The sequence below is a fragment of the Tasmannia lanceolata genome, unplaced genomic scaffold (assembly GCF_043159265.1).
Source record: "Tasmannia lanceolata isolate RefF3 unplaced genomic scaffold, GAP_Taslan_0.1 ptg000020l, whole genome shotgun sequence".
Lineage (NCBI taxonomy): Eukaryota > Viridiplantae > Streptophyta > Magnoliopsida > Canellales > Winteraceae > Tasmannia > Tasmannia lanceolata.
The window spans coordinates 7,459,653-7,480,019 of NW_027518697.1; the positions used below are offsets into that span (position 1 = coordinate 7,459,653).

The 20,367-nt window shown below is 37.8% G+C and overlaps 1 protein-coding gene and 1 long non-coding RNA gene across 2 annotated transcripts; both read left to right on the top strand.

Moving 5' to 3' along the window:
* Positions 1-1,231: 1,231 nt before the first annotated feature.
* Positions 1,232-3,437, top strand: LOC143854349 (uncharacterized). Its single transcript, XR_013237486.1, has 2 exons — positions 1,232-1,462; positions 3,146-3,437. It is a non-coding gene; the product is annotated as an uncharacterized LOC143854349 (long non-coding RNA).
* A 5,213-nt stretch (positions 3,438-8,650) lies between these two features.
* Positions 8,651-18,601, top strand: LOC143854354 (glyceraldehyde-3-phosphate dehydrogenase GAPCP1, chloroplastic-like). Its single transcript, XM_077364251.1, has 14 exons — positions 8,651-8,906; positions 9,604-9,698; positions 9,806-9,873; positions 9,969-10,007; positions 11,175-11,275; positions 12,106-12,218; positions 13,212-13,311; positions 13,458-13,604; positions 13,928-13,988; positions 14,197-14,294; positions 14,374-14,516; positions 17,971-18,054; positions 18,145-18,234; positions 18,333-18,601. The coding sequence occupies exons 1-14, from the start codon at positions 8,802-8,804 to the stop codon at positions 18,391-18,393; spliced, it is 1,305 nt and encodes a 434-aa protein (XP_077220366.1). The 5' UTR covers positions 8,651-8,801; the 3' UTR covers positions 18,394-18,601.
* Positions 18,602-20,367: the final 1,766 nt, after the last annotated feature.

Genomic DNA, 20,367 nt, shown 5'->3' on the forward strand with positions numbered 1-20,367 from the left:
GAAAACCGATTGTGAGTCAAAACTGATTATTGGTGACTCACTATTGGCTCTCAAAATCCAAAACAACCTGGCTTGAGTTGAGGTGGTCAACTGTTGGTACCGTATCAAATCGAGTCAACCCGACCCAACCCAACCCGAATTGGAAATCGGGTTGGGTCGGGTTGGGTTGGAAAAATGGGCTCCTCGGGTTGGGTTGGGTCAGGGCCTCAACCGACCCGAGTTGCACCCCTAGGCTCAAGGAACTAAAAACATCCCATCAAGGTATTCTCAATGCCATTTTTCCGGACTTTGGTTGCCCTAATCGGTTTGGGCCTCACAATTGGTTGTCACAATCTAGCAAGATTTTTCCATGCTTCCTGTGTTTGAAGTCCATTATTTTTTAAAAATTACATTAGGGCCCACTTCATAGGATGATCCAAACCGTTCATTTGTTGTGCCACAAAGCAAATAGGCAGCTATACCCTGAAAATCATTTATAGGGAATGATCCTAACCCTCCAATCTGTAGAGGTTTATATAATCTGCCCTTCATTTTCAGATCGGAGGGTTAGGATCATCCTATGGAGAAAATTTAAGTTTATGGCTTATATACATTGTGGCCAAGCAAATAAACCGTTTGGATCATCCTAAGAAGTACTGGACTTCAAGCGCACACATCATATAAAATCTCATATTGAGGGTCAATGATCCAAAGTTCCAAACCCTCCATTTGATTACATGATAGGATGATCCAAACCGTCCACTTGATGGGCCACCACGTAAGTAGGTGGTGCCCTAAAAATCATATCCATAGGATGATCCTAGCCCTCCTATCTATAGAGGAACTACATATTATGGAAACCTCTATAGATCGGAGGGTTGGAATCATCCTAAGGAAATGATTTTGAAGGTCCATCAAATGGACGGTTTGGATCATCCAATGTTGTAAGCCATACAGTACTTTGAAAAAACACTAGACTGTACGCCAAGAACTGAAATAGTGAAATCCCTACATCTCTGGATCACGAACCAAGTCATACTTCAACCCAAAGTTTCCTACGTGGCACCGGTCAAAATTCTATCCATCCAACGTGGCATCATACACGTGTAAGTCCAAACCCAAGCTAGCCCTACACGTAACTCTCAATCTCCCCAAGTCGCAAATCCAACCTCCATCCATCGTACACGTGTAAGATTATCATAAGAAATATATACCCCCGATAAGACCCCCTTCATCTTATCTTATCCAAACCTCTCTCTCTCTCTCTCTCTCTCTAATGGCTCTTCGAATCGTATACTCTCTCGTATTTCTCTCCTTCTCTTGTGCCTGCTTTAAATTCTTGGGTTTTGTTCTCCATCCCGTTTTACGTCTCACCAAGTAAAGAGAAAAGCGGGGGGGAAAAATCCGATTTTCCGGCGAAAAGAAGCGGGAAATCAGGTCGAAGCTTATCTGGGTTTTTCTCGGATATCATATCCAGAACATGGTATTTCTTTTCTTCCTCTTGTGATTCTGAAAATAGAATGCGAAATGTTATTGCGGCTGCGATTTGTTTTTAGGTTTTGGACCTTTTGGTAATTATGTGAACTCGGCCAGTCAACCTTGTGAACTTGGCCGAGTTGTAGACTGGGTTTTCCTATCCCATTTTTAAGGCAGGAAAATTGTATTTGGCATTTTGTGGTGGTATTACTTATTTAAGAACGCTAATATCATGTTTTTTTAAGGGTAATGTTGTGCTGATATCATTTCCCTTTTTCTTTTTCTTTTTTCTAAATAATCGGGAAGTAGGCGTTGTTTGGATCTCAAGACCGAGTGGTGTGCAATTATGAAAATATGGTTGTGCTGGTATCATTTCCCCTTTTTTTACTGAACTTCTACTTCTTTCTTTTGTTCTATTTATAGTTGTTGTAAAATTAGATAATGGATCTAGTCTATGGTTTATTCGAACCCAAAAAATCTTCAACTTGAAATGAAAAAACTCTTTCTGTTTGGAAATAAGAAATAAAATAGAACTTATCTGTTTGGTTGAAAACCCTTTGGAAATTGGAATGAAAAGAATAAGGCTGGGTCGTGCCACTGGTCACTCTCCTTAAGAATTGTATCCGCCCCTACCGATGCAACCGGGATTTGCGAACCGACGCTCCAAGATAAAACAGCCGAAATTGGCCCCAGTCCACGTGCACTCTCGCTGACCGGTCCACCCAGAATCACCAACGGAACTGTGCTCAGAATGAACGGAACGAAGGAGGACGAGGAACAGAACAGAAAGCCTTGAGTTATAAATTTCAGAATGTGCAAAAACGTCTGTGTGATTTCTGTTTTTAAAACAATCTGTCTCGTCCCCTTTTATAGACATGAAAGTGTCTGTTGGGGAGAGCCACCATTAAAACACACCCTTAAAGGCCAGTAACGTTTTTTCTCCCAACAGTCATTTTTGTGACCGTTGAGATTTTAAACGGTTCTTTGCAATTAAGGTGGTGTGTCCATATCAAAATCAAAGGGTAAAAATCAAAACGGTTTTTTACAATAAAAATAACCTTTTCATCCAAACTCAAACCCGAACCACGGGCCGGCCCGGTGAGGTGAGGCGCGCACGTGTATGTTTTTTACACATGGGCTTGTGCTCTTCTAAAAGCCCAAGATCCAACAAATTCTAAAGCCCCTTGAAGGCTCAAGCCTTTCTTCAACTCTCCATCTTATATGGATGAAAAAAAATTTCTCAAGCTCCTATGTGGGATTATTTATTTTGCCTTGGTTTAGATAGCACAACGTCTACACACACATCAAGGTCTTGGGTTCAAATCCCCATTCATGCAATTGATTCTAGCTTTCAAAGAAAGGGGGAGAACTTTAATTTGAATCTTCCCTCCAAATTTTAAACACAAAGCAAAAGCATCTTTGACTTTTATATTTTAAATATTTGAAATTGTCCAACAATAGTATTTTGCTAAACTGGTAAACTGCACCACTAATGTGACGGGAGCTTAACCTGCCCCATTACACCTTGATTTGCGGGTCTTCCGTTTCTGCGCGCGCTTCTCGCTGTTTTTCAATGTGACGTTGATAAATTGAGCTGATATATGGCGGTAAATAAAAGTATATATGCTTTTGCCTGTGTTGATAATGACACTCTTCTCTCTGTTTTACACTCTTTTTTCACCGGCTTTAGGTGGCTTTTTGGGGAATCTCACAAACAACTTAACCAAGGAGAGGAGTCGGCTGCGATCCTTAAAATAAGGGAGTGCACATATCATTTCCCCGGGTAAAAAGCCGAAGCTAATTTAGTAGATAGCATGATCCACATGTTATGTCTTTTGGTCGTTAATTTGTAGATCATTGATCGGACGGTTAGGATCATGTGCAATAATAAAATCTAAAGATGAATTATGTACAACATAAGTGAGGACAATCTGATGAATGGTTCGATTTAAAACGGCATATTGATTGCTTGCTCGCTCCTACTATTTGATAGCTGGCGGAGACGGAAAATGATATGCACACACCTCTGTTTTAATCATGGCACTACTCTGTATTTTATTATTTTTTGTTTCATAGATAGAGAAGATGGTTACAAGAAAATAATACGGTTTATGGAAATGGAACGGTTAATGAGAAAACATAAAATTAAGTGAAGTGATAGATTCGCTCAATTTTCTTCACTGTCTACCCCCTCGAGTGTATTTATGAATTACGACCATGGTTTCAAATTTCGGTTTTGGAATGCGTTTTGCCTCACCGGAACTGAAATTTCGGCTTAAATCCGCCAAATTCAATTAAAATAACCGTTTTCGGTCTCGTTGATTTTCGGTCTCGTTGATTTTCGGTCTCAAAAGCTGAAATTTCGGATTTGGGTCGAAATTTAAAACCATGAGTTTATCATTTCCCCATAATAAAGGGGTGGCAGTACCAAAAGAAGAGTGAAGCTACACCGCAGACAAGATGCCTAGAGAGATGGAGAAATAATTGACTAAGCTTCTCAATTCTCTTTGTATAAATCGAAGGATAATGACAACACAAGGCGGGGTTCCCATGTTATGTCAACCAAGTCCCATCCGAAGTGACTAAAATAATTAGAAGGGAATGACATTTCCACCTTCTCCGGTTTGGTTTTTTTCTTATATTATATTTTCACTTGTTTGCTCCCCTTTTTCTTCGTTTTCAAGAACAAGACAACCAAAAGGGGTGTAAACACTGAGGAAATGTCACTTTCCACGGAAAATTTGTAAAATAAAAATTATGAAAGAAAGTCAAAGGTCAAAATAAAAATAGACACCCAGTTATACACGAGACTTTGTCCACCTTCAAAAAAAATATAATAGTGATGTCTTAGCCCTTAGGTGTGGTGGGTGTGGGACTCATTGATGGTCACCTCTTTTATACGTTTATTAGAACTAATAAATGGTTTTTATATGGTGTCCTCGCATATGTGCATGTATTTTTCAAAAAAACAAAATACAACCTGCTCCATAGGTTGATCCAAACTGTTCATTTATTGGGCCCCAGGGAAGATATATGGGGCACCGTCTATTTAAGTTGGGGCCAACAAATGAATAGTTTGGATCATCATTAGAGCGGACCCTATTATAACTTTTTTTAAAATGTACATATATATATATATATATATATATATATATATATATATATATGTGCAAATACCATGTAAGAACTCCAAAGTACTAATATAGTAAAAGGAAAGTGCTAAGAAGAAATTTGGGGTGTCAATGGACCATCCAAATCCCAACATAAACACACCAGATTTAGACACATTGCTAGGGTCTATCCAGAGACACATTCTGGATCACTGTCATAAGATCCGAAATTATCTCAAATTGGATACAAATAACTAAACAAATATATGGGACAGTACTAAATTCGATTTTATTATACCATTTTACCAAACACCCTCAAATTTTATATATTTATACATTATTTTATGGGTATTTTCTTTAAAAAAAAGCTATATGCATCTTTTTTTAAACGATTCTGTTAAACTATAAAAGATAAATAACGTCTTTTCTCCAACGACTTAAGCTTTTGGAGAAGTTGGTAAGTTAACATGGTATCAGAGCCAAAGGTCTCTAGTTCAAACCTCCCGGATAGCAAAAATCCACATGCGATCGGCCCAAAGTGGGACCACATGTGCCACGTGTTTGCCAAGTGGGCCACACATGCAGAGGAGTGTTAAAGTATAAAAGATAAATAACGCCTTTCTCCAACAACTTAAGCTTTTGGAGAAGTTGGTAAGTTAACATGGTATCATCTCTATAACTATTAACCCTCTCTTGAGTCACCCTCTTTTTTTCCTCTGATGATTAACCCCAAGTCCCTAACCCATTGCACCTTCGCTGTCATCGTCCTGCTCTGCTCTTGCTAGGTTTCTTGTATTTAATTTAGATTAGTTTTAGGGTAGTGATAAATCAACACCCTAATATCTTAAATCGACCCCCATATCTCTCTCCCTCTCTCTAAGCACTGCCCTATATGGGCTTGATTTATCACTGCCCTAGTTTTATTGTTTACAAGTATTAGTTTACTTAAGTTTAGATCAGTGATAATGTGAACACCTGAAATTTTGATGTCCAAAATACCCTTACTCCAAATTTTGTTTACCCTTGAAAGGGGAGGGCGTTTTTGTCCTTGGAAACCTATTAGGGTTAGGACTCTTAATTGAAAACTATAAATATATCATTTAGGGATTCTGCAGAACATAAGTCAACCCTAATTGTTTTTGCAGCCTTAGAAGAGAGAGATACGTACGATCGGCCACAGATGATCGATTTCGTCGCCTTCGTCTGCGAATTCGGGTAAGGACCTTTAATATTATTTGTTTATGTGATTAGAAAGAACTAAAACAAGATTGATGGATTTTGATAGAGTTTAAATCGAATAGAACTTGGTGTATGATTGATCTAAGGGATGAATTCATGGATCCATAAGAGAACTTTGATTTTTAGAACTATGATTAGGGTTTAGATCGATCCCTAAAAAGATTTGATTAATTTTTGATAATTAGATCTGATGATTTTCGAGCGTGAAATTGGATTAGATGAATTCCTCTCATCGATACAAATCAAACCACGCTTGATTTGGATGTCAAACGAATTAGTTATGGGCGTTTTAGTGTAAAAAACGGTGAAAATCACATTTCGGAAAAAAACTGGGCCTGCGCGGGGACGAATGACCGTCACAAATGGAGGACGTTTGACTAAAAGTAGTCGGGCAAACTAAAAGTTTCTCGGACGTCCGGTGCAACAGTTTTTCACCCGACAGCTTAAACTTCGAGAATTCATAACTTATTCGTTTCTCATTCGTTTTCGACACTCTCGTACTCTACGAATATGCCATAAAAGTGTTCTTTCTATTAAAAATAGTTTCAAGAAGTTTTGAAAACTTTATAACAATGATAATTCCAAAATACTAAAAAGAACCATGTGACGGTTTACCGATTATTTTCCGATCGAGCACCAAAAGGTGTCTTGTGTCGGTGGAATGATATATATATGCTTTATATGACTGATATTAATACTAGAACTTATGGGGAATGTTGATAATATTGATTGTGGGTGACCAAGGTGTACTATGAAAATAATTTCAAACTTCAATTGAGGTGAGTAATAAGGGACTATACTGATGGGTTATCCCAAACCCTTTTTGATAATATTCTTATTATTCACATGCTTTACTATGTGAAAACCAGTTCAAATTATTGATTACTGCATTCTATTGAATATTAAAAACCAAGATACCTTATAGATTAAGACTGTACACCCATTATGAACCTTTTTTAACCACATACTATTGAATACCTAACTCTTCTGAACATCGCATCGGTTTTTCTTGAGATACTAGTTTATTTCTGGACTCTTAGCCAATGGGGGAATGCATAATACTTTTGGCACTTAGATATCACTAGCCAGTGTAATTACTGTCATATAGTAGACAGATATCGAATCAATAAACATAGCACTATCGATGTCTCAAGAAAATCTGACCTATCAAATTTGACACCCATATCGAATATTGAAATTGAATGATGCCTTATTTCTGAAATTGATGCCCATCGAACTACCAATTACTGTTATCATTGAATGCCTTACCGTATTTTGATTGCTTTTGCTTCTGATGGCATATCTGTTAGTGTAGTTTCTCATTACATCACATGAGCGCATTTTGCTCACTCTTATTTAACAATTTCAGATCATGAGGTATGATTCCAGCTTGACGTTGGAGCAACGAGGGAGGATTATATGAAGATTTCGTTATTTGCTTTCTTAGGTTACTAGTGAATATTAGAGAGCTTTAGACTCATTTACTTTTTTTTCTTTAGCAAGGGGATGAGAGAAATTCAATATAGATTGTAATGGAATAAACCATTCTTAATTGAATAAGAATTATTTGGATTTGGATTTAGTTATTTTGAACATGGTTCTGTATAGTGCTTGCTTTGTATGCTTGTGAAGGTAACTTTACAGGTATGTGACCCTGTTATGTTCTAAGCCATGGCAGGTGGTTTGGGGTGTGACAGATAGATACAACACCCCCATTTTATCTACAGTGCTTGGTGTCCCAAGTATTGAAAAGGTGCGCATTTATCATTTTCCATTTGAAACTGAAATACTTTTCGAGGGAAGAGACAAACGGAAGGGTTGCCGGGCGATAAATTCCGAAGAAGGGCGTTCGATACAACTTTTTATGTTGTTTTTTGACCCCGTATGAAGCACGCCAAAGCAAAAGAGAGGGCCACAAAAATCTTAAAAAGTGGAAATGCCGGCGTGGGTCCGGCCGAATCAGATGCAGTTAGAAAGCTCCACTTCCGACGTGTCTACCAAGACTCTTTTGCCAAACTTCTTCCAGCTCAGCAACATGCCAACATAAAGACACGTTTCCTTACCAGTGCTACCTAACCTCAAATATTACCTACTCGGAGTATACGAGTTTTAATTTTGGACAAAAGACTACAGCGGGGCCCACATGAATGAATAATCTAAACCCTTCATCTTATAGTTCCCACCAGGGATGCACAAATGAACGGTTAGGATCATCCTATAGCTCCCATTTTTTGGGCACGACCTGGCCTATCTATGGTGGGGAACAAAATTTGAATGGCTTAGATCATCCATTAGTGTAGGGCCCAGTGTACTTTTGGGCAGCACCCATGTCCAACGTATAAATATTTACTCGAGATTTTATACGATGTAAGCCCGTGTAGTCCAGTATTTTTCAAAAATATTCTACGAGCTTACACCATATGATGACTGTACAGCTTACCCCATCCAAACCGTCTATTTAATGGGCCACAACATAAATAGGCTGTGTCGAAAAAATCATTTCCATAGGATGATCCTAGCCCTACAATCTATTGAGGAACTGCATATTATGAAAACCTCTATAGATCTAACGGTGGGGATCATCCTATGAAAATGATTCTTGGGCTCAATGTATTTACTAAAACGGGCTTACACCATATGAAAACTCATAAATACTCATCAAAGTAATAAGCAGGTTATTAATCCTGAAAGTGGTGGGCCACAGACAAAGATCTCATAATTGGGGCATTGATAAAAATTTCAGAGCGGGGGCCACAAACAAACAAAAATAGACGGTTGAGTCTAAGAATGATTAACAATGGGTCCCACACTGACTCCCACCGAACAATAAACATTCGTATCTCCGCCTGCCAGAGGACACCGCCAAAACGCAGTCTCTTTCTCACTCTCATTTTAAAACACAGCTTTCGAGACCTTCTTTTCACACCGTCACTTTCCCCCATTCTCCATTTCTAGGGTTTCGCAGAGAGAGGGAGAGATCTGCAAAAAGCTCTTCACATGGCGTTCTCTACTCTCATCAGATCTGCATCTCCTCTGATAGAAGGATCTCATAACTATGCTCCGTCGGATTTCGTTGGAGCTCGAGCTCCTGATCGTTTTAAGGTTATTTTCATGGCGATTTCTGAGATATTTATGTAGAAATTTGATGTTTCTTTTTCAGATTTGTTGAAAAATCTTCTTATCTCTAATTCTCACAATAAATGCGTTCTTAGGCGCAGCGATTTTGCTAATTTTCTGTCTGAACACGTAGCTTGAGCTCTGGATCAGTCTATCTCGACTTTTCGAGATATTTATAAAGAGATTTGATGTTTCTTTTCGGTTTTGTTGAAAAATCTTGTCTGTAATTCTCAAAATAAGTGCGTCTTTAGGCTTAGCGTTTTTGTTAATTTTCTGTCTGATTACATAGCTTGAGCTCTGGATCGGTTTATCTCGAGTTTCTATTTGATTGCTGAAAATTTTATGGCGTTTCATACGGTGACTTCATCTCTCATGAATTCCTGCTCTATTGATACGTTGCTCGAGCTCAGGATCTGTTTAACGCGCTTTTCTGATGAATGTTTAGATTTTGAGGAACAATTTGATGCTTATTTTTTATTTTATAGATTCTTCATTTTTTATTTATTACCTGTAATTCCTTGCAACATGTCCTACTCCTTTTTTCTCTTTTTTTTTCTAAATGTTTTTTACTTGTTGGTTGAGAATCATAGGATAATGATACACGACTTTGATCGGATCTATTTTTATGATTTCTCTCTTTCTTTCTTTTTTTATGTTTTTGTTTGGATTTTGGTCTTCATAGGTATCTTGTGCTGGTAGCCGTAGTCTAAGTTCTGGTAGGATCCACACCAACATTTTTGGTTCCCCAGTTCACTCTGTGGAAGTATCTCCCTTACAGTTAAGTGTTCTGTTCAGCTCTTTCAATTTTTTTTATCTTAATACTACCATGGTTTTATTTGTAGACTGATGATAGGAGTATATCTTCCTTTCTGATTTTTTTTCAGGAAACGTGATGCCAGAAATTTTCAGCCCATAAAAGCCACAGCTACTGAGATCCCCCCTAAAGTTCAGAGTAAGCCAGCTTGGATGCATATCCCGTACTTATCTTTTTAATTCAGGAAAGAAAATGAATTTTCTAATATTTCCTTTCCATTTTATTTTATTTAGAATCATCAAGCAGTAGGAAGACAAAGATTGGAATCAACGGTGGGTTGTTTTCTCCTTGTTCTCTGTTATGTTGTTTTTGGTATTATTAATTTTTTTTCTTTTGTGAAACTGGCCTGTTTCTTGAGGCAGTGCTTGAGACGCATCGTGTGAATCGGGATGTATTTGTTTGTTTCCGCTGTGTTTTGGCGAATCTTCTCAAGTATGCCCTTTTTTTGGGAATGTGATCATGGATATTTGTTATATGGACATTGCTTTATGTCAAGCTGTTATGTTCATGTGTTTAATCAAATAAATCAAGAAACAAAGTATGTTTCATGTATTCTCTATTGATGACCGTGCTTTCAGTTATTCAAATTTCAGTCTGTCTTGCATGTGACTGTAACTGTTGTGTTGTGATCAGGAGGTATATTTGAAATTATATTATAGCATGGGTAACCTGTTGAACACTGACATCCTTGGTGTCTTTGTGTCATGGTTATGGTACTCAACAAGATGTTTTTTAGTACCATAAGCTTTAGGAATGATGGTGTTAATGAAGTATCTGAAAAATATGTGGGTTTGATATTAGTGGTTATATGCTGATGGGTGTAATTTTTATGGATTAGTCTGTTTCGCGTAGAATGTTAGAAGTTAGCATTTTCCTTTCTATTTTACCATGCCCATGCCCTTTTGTTTCTTGTTGCCCTTAATGTGGTGGCCTGTCTCGGGGTCTTGTTTAGTGTTTTCAGACGATGGTTGTGATTTGTCAATGTAGTTTCTTTGTTTCGTGTAGGCTGTTGGAATTAGGCTTCTTATGTACATGCTATTTTACAAAAAACCATTTATTTATTTTAATCTTAATTCATTGTCCCTGTCTTCGGGCATTGCCGAATGTGTAGTGAATTTGTGCTTATCAATATTGTCCAGTCCCTCTGTGAGTATTGTAGGAGAAATTTAGAATGTGGTCTTCTGGGGAAGTGTTGTTGCATTCTGAAAGTTTTGTGAAGCCGATATATGTGGTTTACTATGTGTTCTCCCTTCTAGCCTATTTTTATAACAATTTCTCTATTGATCTTTTAAATTGTTTCTTGGTTCTTTGATTCATGGATCTTTAAACTGGAATATACATTCTTCACTTGGGAAGTGGCTATTAAATGCACTTTTACATAAAAATTCCGAAGTATAAACTAGTTCTTTTAAGTTTCTGAGGTTCTTTGTGTTATGCAGGTTTTGGCCGGATTGGAAGGCTAGTCTTGCGTATAGCTGCAGCTAGAGACGATATTGAGGTTGTAGCAGTCAATGATCCTTTTGTTGATGCTAAGTACATGGTAAGGGGCCACAGTTCTTGCATTTCCCTTGCTTTTTTCTGGTGCTAATTAATCTTAACTATTTATGCAAGTTAACATATTGAAGACAAATCTTCTGACTTAGATCAGTGCAAAAGATGCTGCATCGTCGTGACTTATGGCTTAATTGTGGCTGAGATCTAATGTGGCTTCCACCTGACTAAACCTCTCCGATTGGTGCTATGGGATAATTTCTTTTCTCCAGCAATATTATAATATCTAAATATGATGTAACGTTGGGGAATACAATAAGGGCTTTCCCAGTGTCATTCATAAATGAGCCGAATTCTATGTATCTACCTTGAGTGAGCATGACATTGTTTGCTAAAAAGGAAGGTAGTCCATGCAGCTTTAGATGAAATGATATGAGATACCCAGTGAATTGGCATGGGTCCTTCATTATTGCACCTATTAGTAATTTTGAATGAAATTTCTGAAGTCTTCGGAGACTACTGAAATTCCCCCCTTGTTCTGTTCTCACTTCTCAGTAGCATAACAATGTTAGCGAAAATGTCAGGTAGTCCGTGCAGATTTATCTGAAATTATATGGGATCCCCAGTGAATTGGCATTGGTCCTTCATTGTTGCACATATTGTTAATTTGGTATGAAGCATTCGAAGTCTTAGGAGACAACTGGGGTGGCCCCCTTTGTTCTTTTCTCATGAGGGTTTCTGGATTTGCTTGGACACTGTTCATTCAATATTTAATTAACTGACAATTATTTATGGCCTTTTCCCGTCATTCCTTTTTCTCAGGGTCCTTAGTTTTAGAAGTAAAAGTGATGATGGATACTTTCTCTGTCTTATGTCCAGGCTTACATGTTTAAGTATGATTCAACTCACGGAAACTTCAAGGGGACCATTAAGGTTGTGGGTGACAACACTTTGGAAATTGATGGGAAGCGGATAGTAGTTACATGCAAAAGGTACTAAAGAAGTCTTGTATAGTATTTTAAGCTAACTGTGTTTGACACTTGATTGTGCATATCATCTTATCATTTATTTGTTGTCCGACATAAAATGTTTTGGAAATGGGAAAATTGCTGTATCCTAATTGATTTCATGGATTTTTTATTTGGGTATAATGGGTTTGTGTTTTTTATTTTATGGGTTGAAACTGAGAATAAATATGTTACTAATATTGACTTTTATATTAAAAATCAACCCTATGGTTCTCTCATGTTACCATTTCACTATCGATCACTCAAGACTATTTAACCTTGCAAGGCGGTCCTTGCTGATTCACATGGTGATATTGCAGTAATTCTGTAACCCTACTGTTTCACATTCATTATCTCAGGTTCAAGGAGTTTAAGTGATGAGTCATTTGCGTCTGCAATCAGTATATATTATTCATATGTCTATTACTTAATCTTTTCTCAATACGTAATGTTACATGTTCAATTCAGTACAATCACATCACAATTAGTGGGTGAAAATGCAATGCGAATCGGTTAGGGGCTCGCCATTGGCAGCAGGAAATGGGGTCCGTGCTAATGAATAAGGCACATGGCAAAATTAGTAACAGGGTGTTTGTTTGTAGCTTGTACTGTGTATTATTGCACTGGGGGCATATCTGTATATCTTTACGGATGAGAAATTCATGAAATGGTTATGCCGGGGGACTTGAAGAATGTTCAAACCATCTAATGTAATTGATTTTAATTGTGAAAGAGTGTATATGCTTTCATGTAAGAATTGTTATGTCTGACCTTAGACCAGAAAACTTGGTATTGAATACTTGTAAAGTTCATCTGTGCTTGGCTAAAAAAAGAGAGGGTTGATCGCTATGCCGATGATTTTTTATGTTGGTATACTGGTGGAAAGGTTTTATTCTGACATGCTAAGTTGTATGCTGAACATTAGTAATCAGAATTTTGACTTTTGAATAAAAAAACTACAACTTAATCCTATTTCAGGGACCCATCTGAGATCACTTGGGGTGACTATGGGGCAGAATATGTTGTTGAATCTTCTGGCGTTTTTACAACACTGGAGAAAGCATCGGCTCATATGAAGGTGGGTATCAAGTGTATGGGGTTGGCTCATCTAGTTTTATACAACTCTTCCCACAATCTTACGACTCTCCTTTCTCTAGTAAAAGATATGGGTTAAAGGGAAAAGCTAGAACTTCTGTTCTGACAAACTTTGCTTTGTTTCTGTAGAGTGGTGCCAAAAAGGTGGTAATATCAGCTCCTTCGGCTGATGCACCTATGTTTGTAGTAGGAGTAAATGAGAGGATGTACAAGCCTAGCATGGATATTGTTTCTAATGCGAGCTGTACTACCAATTGCCTTGCTCCCCTTGCCAAGGTCTGGTTACATTCTAAAACCTAATGGTTCTTTAATTTGTGCAGCTTCTGAGGTGCACAATAATATTTGAAATGACTGATCATTTAAAAAAACAGTGGTTAATTAATTAATTAATCAATGAGCTAATTGGCTTGATATGTTGTGTGCACAATCATATGCACAATCATATCTGATTCTAAAGATTTTAAGTTATTTTTATAACTTTTTCCACTTAATGATTATCGAGTTATGTTTATTCTCTTAATCTTTATCCCTTGGGCTTCGGGTGACCCAAGATCATCACGACTATTGATGCAAACTTGCAACTTGATTATATTTTTCAGGTGGTCCATGAGGAGTTTGGTATTGCTGAAGCTCTGATGACTACAGTACATGCTACAACTGGTCTCTCTCTCTCTCTCTCTCTCTCTCTCTCTCTCTCTCTCTCTCTCTCTCTCTCTCTCTCTCTCTCTCTCACACACACACACACACACACACACACACACACACACACGCGCGCGCGCGCGTGCATTCTTATGCACTATGCACAATTACAACTGCGCACTTGTGAACACATGAGTTTGCTGATGTTGCTTGGCCGTTTCATTTTCAGCAACACAAAAGACTGTTGATGGGCCTTCAATGAAGGATTGGCGAGGAGGTCGTGGAGCTGGCCAAAATATCATCCCCAGTTCAACAGGGGCAGCCAAGGTAAGAAAGGGAATTGTGATCAGCCAACCCAATCTTGATTGAAACTTCTGTGGGTATATGATTTTCTTTTGGAATTCAGGCTGTTGGAAAAGTTCTTCCAGAGCTCAATGGGAAGCTCACTGGGATGGCTTTTCGTGTTCCAACACCAAATGTTTCGGTTGTGGATTTGACATGCCGGCTTGAGAAAAGCGCGTCATATGAAGATGTCAAAGCAGCCATAAAGTATGCTAGCTCCTTTTGTCTTTGTTACCTAAGTTTGCATATGAAATTCATTTCATATTTATACATGCATACATATTGAATTTGCCCTTGGAGTGTCCTGAAAAGCAAACTTGACATTTCCTTCTTGTCTGATATTTTTGCTCTGCATTTTGATCATAGCACTTGATTCCTTTCCTCTTTACAACCGATAAATGTGGGTTGGGTTGGCACAGTTTTATCTTCACTGCTTCTGTTTTTATGTTCTCATTTCTATTTCGTCATTTCCGTTACATCTATATTAAATAAAAGAATGCTGGTGCTTTATTTGTTTTTTTTTTTTTTTTTTAAATTCTGTGTCTTTGTGATCCTTTTTTTTTGCGTTTCTTTTTCTTCTTAGAATTCCTTGGGGTCAGTTTGGTTACACTTAGTTGCCTTGTAGAGTGGTGGAAGTAGTCAACATAATGTAATAGCAGTAAAGTAGCCTCCTCGCAGGGTAGTGGTAAGTAGTCAACTGAAATCGTTTTATGGTGTGGAGTGTCATTACTGATATATAGAGAGAAGCGAGGGAAGAGAGAAAGAGAGAAGAGTTCTAAATACCAAGACTTTACTAGTAAACAACCTTCTTTTTTCAAGTAATTTGATATAATTACTTTATGTGGGTATGGAAAACAGAAGAACCCTACATTCATTTGCTATTTGATATTGAGAGTGAGAATTTCTTGGAGAAAAATGCTTCATCTTCTTGTTCGGTGAGATGCTAAAAAAACTCATGGCGTGGAGCCTTGAGATAAGTAGATTACTTCTTATAACCTGCCATTTATTGTTTCTACTAATCTTCTTTCATCTTTTTTTTGTTATTTTTTTTTCAATAAACCACCTTCTCCAGAGCCCCAAACCTTCATTAACCTCACCAAAAACCTCTGTTGCATTATTTTTTTTTGAATGATGCCTCTCTTGAATTATTTTTCACCTATCTTCTTCCCAAAACTCTTAAAATATCCATTAATTTTTTCCAACCTGGAAACATCATTCAACCCCATATATATCCCACGCCCTCTAGGTTGTCCCGAAACTAATTTTACACCTAGGTATCATTCTGCAGCTTCCAGGTATATGTCTGCACCCCTCCAAAACATATCATAAACCTTGTGAAAATATTTTCCCAATCTAATACCTATTTTAGAACCAAAACCTTTAATTTTCATCCATTTGTTTCCCTCATATTCCTTACCGCAACAGTCTACACCACCCCGACATAAATTTCCAATTTCTCGGCTCGTGTCTGCACACCTCTAAACCTATCAAAAAACCCTCTTTAAAGCAAGGTATGAAATTTCGGCAATTTTGTTGGAAATTTCGGTGTAAATCTTAAAATTCTGGTTTCGGTCCCGGCTGAAATTTCAAACCATGCTTTGAGGTCCAGAATCTTCCTCATAGAGATATTGTTATTGTTTTGAGACCTTGTGAGATTTTGTATGCTGGATTGGAATAAATTCTTTTTCGGGTTGCTGAAATTTCTTGATTGTGAGAATTATAACTTCTTGATATTCTTGCTACTTGCATGCTAATGTGTAGATCGATTATAGAATTAAATTTACTTGTGGATAATTTTAAAATCTATTGTTTAATCATATTTTCGTTGTTGAATCATAGGGCTTGCATGCTACCCATATTTACGATACTTTTGTTACTATTCATCCTATGGGGATGGACCATGTCAAAATTCATTATATGGGGATGCGCCATTTCAAAATTTACAGTGTCACTCTTTGGCTAATGGAGATCTCCCAGCTGATTTTTATTGTTGGCTTTCATTTTTGTAGTTGTGTATTCCTTGCCATTAATCAAAGGGTTGATATATATCATTCAAAAAAGGAAAAAAGAAAAGAAAATCAAAGGGTTGATATAATCTGAAGGGGAGGATTTTTGGTGCAGAGTCTATCCTGCATGGGACTAGCAAATGAATGGTGTGGGCTAGCAAGCATGTTGTCCCCCCGACTCATACTAATGCCAACTATCTGCCACTTCAGTGCGTCCTATTTCAGAATTCAGAAACAAAAGTTTTTGAGCTTTAGTAAGTGGGATACAATTGTGGTTGGATGGATTCCCTCCTCTATTGTGATCACTTGGGTCTTGAGATTGGGTGAATGGTTTTTTTTTTATCTAGGAAGGGAGCTTACTCATAGGTCTCTCATTTTTTAGCTTGGGGCCTGGTAGAGAGTATTTCTTTTCTATAGGACCAAGCACCCCAGATCTTTCTTCTACTTTATTCTGTTGTAATCCAGGAAACTAAATAAATTGGTAATATAGGAACTAATCGTAGATGAAACACACCACCTCTGATTTGGAGGAGGCACACACACTGACACACTAATCTAAAATCACTGCTTTGCTTATAGGGCCTGTTGGAGCAAATCAGTATACTTCTGTGACAATCTTTGCTTTAATTTCCTTCTCGAACACACATTCAGACCTGAATCACACGTAACTCTTTAATCTTTTGATTTATCAGAAGAGGAACATGATATGTCGGAACAGCATTGGATGATACAGCCAACTATTAAGGCGGCCACACCAATCAAAATTGAAAAACCCTAGAGTAGCATTTTATAATTCGAGAACTCAAACTCAAAGTTAGGATTTCAACATTTTAGAGAGAGAGAGAGAGAGAGAGAGAGAGAGAGAGAGAGAGAGAGAGAGAGACTTTAAAAGCTGGATCAGATTGGATCTGATACTATGCATGGTTTTAAATTTCGGCCGAGATACTGAAATTTCGGATTTCGTCCGGGACCAAAATTTAAAACTGAAACCGAATTTTCAAAATTTCGGACGAAATTATAAGATTTTCACTGAAATTTCCTCCGAAACCGAAATTGCCACTGAAATTTCGTTTTCCTCTGAGGAAATCGAAACCGAAACCGAAGTATCAATTCTTGATACTATGTTAGAAAAGCATGAAATAGAAGAAGAGGGAGTAGATGAGAATGATATGCTCATTAATGATAGTCCCCTCTTGTATAAACATACACATCACTTTAACTCTTTAAATGATGGGTCATATCATATTTACAATTATTTCGTAGCACCTCATCACTTCAACATACAGAAAACTTGGTTTTTGTGATTCCAGATTGTGACATCTGAATAAGGAACTCTTTGAATATGATTTTGCTCAAAATTTTGAAGCTGTAATAATTGCTCTAAAGATTGGTTGAGGGTTGAAAACGTTGTCTGTACAGTAAGCTCTAATACTAAACTCAGTTCGATAAACATGTTGACGGTTGCAAGTCACATGCCATAAATGTAGTTATGCCACACTATCATGGATGATTATTGCGTCACCATTATGGTTATGCTCTTCAAAAGTATTAATGCCTTAAATTCTCCATATATTCTTACCCTCATTTTGAAGTGTCATCATTTACGCATGTGAGCCTACAAACTGCATTTTCAAAAAACTGACCTGTTGATTCAGGTTTGCATCAGAGGGATCAATGAAAGGCATACTTGGATACACCGACGAGGATGTCGTTTCCAATGATTTCGTTGGTGACCCCAGGTAGAAAAATTCTTTCTAAGGTATTCAATCTCAACAAACATGGGATTATAAAGTATAATTTTTACTTAATTTTGTTTTATTTTTGTCCAGGTCAAGTATTTTTGATGCCAAGGCCGGTATAGGGTTGAGTTCTTCCTTCATGAAGCTCGTCTCATGGTACGACAACGAGTGGGGTTACAGGTAAAATTCAAGCACTTCTATTAGCACCTCCTATTTGTTGTTAGTTTTTTTTTTTTGATGCATCATATTCTAATATCAATTTCCTTGACTCTGTTTAGCAACCGAGTGTTGGACCTGATCGAGCACATGGCATTGGTCGCTGCAACAGCACACAATTGAAGTGCTATTTTTTCACGGCAATAGTTAGATTTGCTGGGGCTGTGGTTTTGATGGGGTGGCTGGTTTTTGTTATCAGTATTAAAGAATAAACGTAGCAGATGAGATCTGTATGTAATTTCTTAAATAATAAGACTTTACGAATGACGAATTTTTTGGGTTTCATCTTCTTTGAGGTTTTATGGTAACATAAGATAGCATTTTGTCTTCCCACTCCTCTTTCATGCAGCTCAACAATGTTAGCATTTTGTCTTCCCTCTCCCTTTTCATGCAGGTCAACAATGTTGGCATTTTGTCTTCCCTCTCCTTTTTCATGCAGGTCTACAATATTAGCCTTGTTTTCCTGAAGGGTACTCAGATTAAAAGTTTGGCACATATTCGAATTGCCCAAATGTTCTAGTTCATACGGTGATCTTTCTGAGCCCTGTTCGTTTTGGATTTTGAGAATTGATTATTGGACTCAAAATTGAACAGGGCCGGACTATTGTAAAATGACAAAATCCCTTTGTTGTGTTGTTTATTTCATTAGGCAGACTTTGTGGAGGTTGAAGGAGCAGCTGGGGAGATGAGTTTGTGTTGGTAATTTCCTGACAAATACAGGTTTCCTATCATTATAAAACGGATTTGGAATTTTTGGTCTCCAGACTCTGAATTTCAGAAGAGGTTGATTCCAACATCTCTCTCTCTCTCTCTCTCTCTCTCATATCTATTAAGGCCTTATTTGTTTTTGATTTCTTAGAACTGATTATGAGTTCAAAACTGATCTTTGGACTAAAAATTACTTGCAATTTTGAGTCCAATAATCAATTCTCAAAATCTAAAGCAAATCTGGCCTTTCGAAATATTGGAATATGAAATCTTCCATTGAATGGTAAAAAAGTGACCCAAAGATCTGAGATGTTGAGGGTAATATCATCTTTTGAATAGAAGATGAAATATATATTTTCATTTTCATTGATCATTTCTCTTTTATTTCCTTTTAAGTTCAAAGTTTTCTGGAAGGTAATAAGCACAAGCTTGAGGGCAAGTTTGGTAGCCATGAAAAAAAATAAAAAATTCCACGGAATATTTCTGGGGCCAGTTGTGACTTGTGAGAGGGACGAGAGGTGAGAGGTGAGAGGTGAGAGGTGAGAGGTGAGAGGTGCCTAGATAGAGGTATGCTTGCCATTTCTTTAAAGAAGGTTTCTAGACATCAATTATGATGTTAGCCCCTTCCTTCTTAGGCCACCAAAACCAAAACCCCTAATTTCTCCTCTTTACCCTCATGACCCCTTCCCCAAGTGCCCTACAACACTCAGATTCCTCCACCTCTCTCCTGCCAAGCTTGTTGTCTCCTCCTCTTGGCCCTCTTCTCTTGCCTTCAATCTGAATAACTTATCAATGGATTTCTATACCTAGGGGTGCAAGTTTGGCCCTGTGAGCCCTGACACGCCCTGAGCTCAAATAGGGTTTGGGTTGGATTTTCCAACCCTAAGGGCGGGCATGGGTTCATTTTTTAGGCTCTAACTCATGGTCGGGTCGGACTAAGGGTTGATACCTCGAGCCAACCCGGCCCGGTCCTGTTTACACTTTACCCTGACCCACCTTGACCGGACCCAATTTGACCCAATTTACACTTTACAGTCACAATGGGTCCAACCCATGGTAATATAATGCGGCACTCCCACTACTTAATAGTGGGTCCGACATTGATTGATCTAAACTGTTCATTTGATAGCCCTTGTCAAGATCTGAACTGTTGATTAATAATGTGGGCCCACTTGTGTTTATTTTTTGCTGGCAAATGAACAATTCAGATCTTGGCAAGGTCAAGGCTATCAAATGAACTGATTTTAGATATTAATATTTACAAAAGATAAAACAAATGGGCCCCACATGGTTAATGAGCTAAGTCAACGGCTTTGTGAAGGCAACCTAATAAACTAATATTAGATGCTACTACCAGGGACATCCACTTTTGTGGGGTCCACTTGTTCA